Genomic DNA, 3939 nt, shown 5'->3' with positions numbered 1-3939 from the left:
CAAGTGCCACTATACATCTTCCTGAGCACTCAGTGCTACCTTCCTGCCACATTGACACAGTGCGATAAGGATTTGAATGGTGTGTGTGTGTGTGTGTGTGTACGCACGCACACACACACACACACACAATCCAGTTCCCGTGGGACTGCTCCTTTTAGGTATTCAAACGTATTTATTGCTACATTCTCTTTTTTCTGATTATTAAATGTTGGTATATAATATATTTATTACTGTTTTACATCTTTGCCAACACTAATATAATATTAGAAATGTGTGGGGTTCCAGCTGTCTGTGTTTTGGGGGGGGGGGGGTTCCGGCTGCGTGTGTGTTTTGGGGGGGTGCTTGTGTGAGTTCCGGATGCATGCGTGTGTTTTGGGGGGTGCCTGTTGTGTGGGTTTGAGCTGTATGGGTTTCCGGCTGTGTGTGTTTGTTTTGGGGGAGGTGCTTGTTGTGTGGGTTCCGGCTGCGTGTGTATGATTTGGGGGGGTGCTTGTTGTGTGGGTTCCGGCTGTGTGTTTTGGGTGGGTGCTTGTTGTGTGGGTTCCGGCTGTGTGTTTTGGGGGGGTGCTTGTTGTGTGGGTTCCGGCTGTGTGTTTTGGGGGGGGGGTACTGATTTGTTCTGCCTCATGACGTAACATTACCTCACTGTGTTTTCTCCTCTCTCTCTAGGGGGGGAAGATTCCAATTCGCTGGACGGCCCCGGAAGCCATCTCTTACCGAAAGTTCACATCAGCAAGCGACGTGTGGAGTTACGGCATCGTCATGTGGGAGGTGATGTCATATGGGGAGCGGCCGTACTGGGACATGTCAAATCAAGATGTAAGCAAAGTCGTGTGTCGGGGGGGAATATTCTGCATTTAGTTGTCCCAGGGAAAAGATCAAGATCATAATGAGATACTTAGTGCGGAGTGGTGTAATATGGAGGAAAGGCAGCGAGAGTGAGTTTATAGAGAGACCAGCGTCCCCAGCCCCGGGCAGCAGAGACGGGAGGGTGAGAGAATGTACTTACCTACAAGTTTCACAGCCAGTGCCCCTTTCTGGCAGGTGATTAACGCGGTGGAGCAGGACTATCGCCTGCCGCCCCCCATGGACTGCCCCAACGCCCTGCACCAGCTCATGTTGGAATGTTGGTTTCATGGCCGCAATGTAAGGCCCAAATTCTGCGAGATTGTCAGCTCACTGGACAAGTTAATACGTAATGCAGCCAGCCTAAAGGTGACCAGCCCAGCACAGGCAGGGTGAGTGACCCCTCGCTCCACCCATTCGCCACTCACTATTCCTACTATTGCCTCTTCTTCCTTTCGCTCTAACTCTCGCGCTCCCCCCTTGCCCCCTTATTCTCTTCCACCATGCTCAATATTTATCCTTCCCCTCTCTCTTCTTCCCCCACACTCCCATCTTTCTCTTCTTTCCCCACACTCCCATATTTCTCTTCTTTCCCCCCTCTTTCTCCTCCACCCGCCCTTTTCCTCCCTCTTTCTCCTTCTCTCCCCCCCACCCCTTGCCCCCCTCTTTCTCTTCTCTCTCACACCTCCCTTTCCTCTGGTGACAGGGTGTCCCAGCCACTTCTGGACCGCATAGTGCCAGATTACACTACGTTCCCCACTGTCGGCGACTGGTTAGTGGCTATCAAAATGGGCCAGTACCAGGAGAACTTCCTGACCGCCGGCTTCAACACCTTCCACCTGGTAGCCCAGATGACGACAGAGTAAGTTACCTTTGTGGTGCTGTGACAGTGAGGTTGGGGGGCTTTGCAAGCCTGTGAAGTATCTGACTAATCATCCCCCCCTCCCCACCCCCTTGCAGGGACCTGCTCCGTATTGGGGTGACACTGGCCGGTCATCAGAAGAAGCTGCTCCATAGTGTGCAGGACATGAGGCGGCAGATGAGCCAGACTCTTCCAGTCCAGGTGTGAGGGCCCCACAAGCCTGACTCCAACATCTGCTCCGGAGAACAAAACTCTTCATATTGAAGAATTAATACGGACTTCAAAGGGGATTGGACTCTACAGGGAGACGAGGAGCTGTACACGAGAGATCTTTGGAGGCCATAACGGGGGAGGGAGGGAGGGGCGTGGGCGGTTGTGGAGAGAGTCTGAGAAGCACCTGAAAGGCAATAAGATTTTGAATTTTTTTTATTTTTTTTGCACCAGCTGCCGAACCTCTAGGACAATGGTAAAAGTACAGAACTAGCCAACAAAGTGTCACCTCCATAAGTGCCACGCTGGTCTGCGACATACGGCGAACAGACGTTTCACAATGTATCAGCAACACCTACAGTTAGAATCCTGATGACGGTTGTGTTTACACTACAGTGCCTCCTGCGACTCGCAGATCTCTAGGACAGTAGGAACGCTTGTGACGAGCGGGGACCCTCCTGATTCTTATTTGTCTTGGGTCCTGCGGCACAGACACAATAGCTCATTTTTACTAAGCGGTGCTATGCTATAGAACACCAAGTGAGTTGGCCGTAAGGTGTCTACTGACTTGGCACTGCTTAATGCATATGGGCCATTGTCCTGTCAGAATGAGCTTCCATGGATGTGCTTGGAGCCCCAGAGTGAAGGAGTTAATGCAGCACCAGGCTCACTTCATCTCGCCCCATCCTGCTTTTCTATCTCTCGTTCACTTCTTTCCTCCGTGCTCATCATTCTCTTCCCTCCATCCCTCTCTCCTGCTATCACACGGTGTATGTCCTTGGTTCTGCAGCTGCTCTGACACTTTCTACGAGCTGGGGAGGGGTGGGGGGAGGGATGTGTGTATGGCGGAAATTCACATCATATCTGCATTTGTACAATTATTTTTTAAAGAAATACTTTTTTCAATTAAATTATTTAAGAAATAATTTGCTGGTCCGCATTGTTCTATTTCCGAGTGTCTGAGACATGCTTCGAGTTGTAAGAATGGGCATGTTTTAAGGACTGACAGAGCATCTTCACCTGCTGAATGCCGCTTTCCTCGAAAGGGTAGGGTCTAGCCTTAAACCGGACAAGCGCGTTCCATACCTTCTAAGGGAAATGACTGAGATAGACAAGTCACCACATGGCTGCCATCTTGGAAGGAGAAGTTCTAACCTGCTGTTTTATAGGCCAGTCCTCCAGACACCGCCAACAAGTCCGGTTTTAAGGATATCTCTGCTTCAGCACAGGTGATTCAGTCAAAGATTGAGCCACCTGCACTGAAGCTCATATCCATAAACCCTGATCTGTTGGGGGGGGGGGGGGAGGAATATCGGCGTTGCCCAGTTATTGAAGTTGTTGCATCAATTTCTAGCAGTGCGGTCATATTGGTGGTGGGTAGTGTTCGGTATGCCTTTCAATATAAAAACAGACAATGACCACCCTTTCAAGGTCATGGATTTGAAACAAATGCTGTATACATTTTGGAATCTGTCATCAAAAATAATCACACAGCTGCCGATCCCCTCTCGTCACGATTCACGGCCCATCTACGTCAGCGATCCGGTATTGCAAAGAATACCCGCTGACATAGATGGTCCGTGCATCGTAATGAGAGAGGCTCGCGGCTTAGCAGCAGAATGGACAACAGAGGACACGGGCGCGAGTTCCAGATGACGTCGGACGCGAGAGGAAACATCGCGGGATTTCGTGACGGAACAGGACTGCGCAGGCGCGAGACACCTGGGAGTTCGGGACGATTTATACTGGGCTATAGAGAGACTTTAATCACGCCTCTCCACTCGAGAGAGGCTGACATAGCAGTCAAAACGTTGATCCATCTGTCGGCCAAATAAATTCCTTTTAAAAAAATCCAAAGTTTCATCTTTCTTACCTGAATCTACTCTGTTATACTGAAACACATCATTACTTTCTTCCACGCACACTTGCTAGAGTACACAGGTAATTGTGAAACAAACAATGATTTGCCACAGGAGCTGAATTGAGCTGTGTATCTGTAACCACAGCAGGTTAGAACTCCT

General features: G+C 49.9%; 1 protein-coding gene across 1 annotated transcript; it reads left to right on the top strand.

Annotated features, from left to right (window-relative positions):
• Nucleotides 1-663: 663 nt before the first annotated feature.
• Nucleotides 664-2844, top strand: LOC142477409 (ephrin type-B receptor 3-like). Its single transcript, XM_075582254.1, has 4 exons — nt 664-819; nt 1045-1238; nt 1553-1708; nt 1807-2844. The coding sequence occupies exons 1-4, from the start codon at nt 763-765 to the stop codon at nt 1913-1915; spliced, it is 516 nt and encodes a 171-aa protein (XP_075438369.1). The 5' UTR covers nt 664-762; the 3' UTR covers nt 1916-2844.
• The last annotated feature ends 1095 nt before the right edge of the window (nt 2845-3939 follow it).

The sequence above is a fragment of the Ascaphus truei genome, unplaced genomic scaffold (assembly GCF_040206685.1).
Source record: "Ascaphus truei isolate aAscTru1 unplaced genomic scaffold, aAscTru1.hap1 HAP1_SCAFFOLD_2074, whole genome shotgun sequence".
NCBI lineage: Eukaryota > Metazoa > Chordata > Amphibia > Anura > Ascaphidae > Ascaphus > Ascaphus truei.
Note: the sequence above shows the minus strand (reverse complement) of the source record. Positions and strands in the feature narration are given on the sequence as shown.

Excerpts from the sequence above, each read along its gene's own strand:
- LOC142477409 (XM_075582254.1), top strand. The coding sequence starts at position 763 with ATGTGGGAGGTGATGTCATATGGGGAGCGGCCGTACTGGGACATGTCA. Across the intron at positions 820-1,044 it reads GGGACATGTCAAATCAAGAT|GTGATTAACGCGGTGGAGCA; the intron begins GTAAGCAAAGTC and ends CCTTTCTGGCAG. Across the intron at positions 1,239-1,552 it reads ACCAGCCCAGCACAGGCAGG|GGTGTCCCAGCCACTTCTGG; the intron begins GTGAGTGACCCC and ends CTCTGGTGACAG.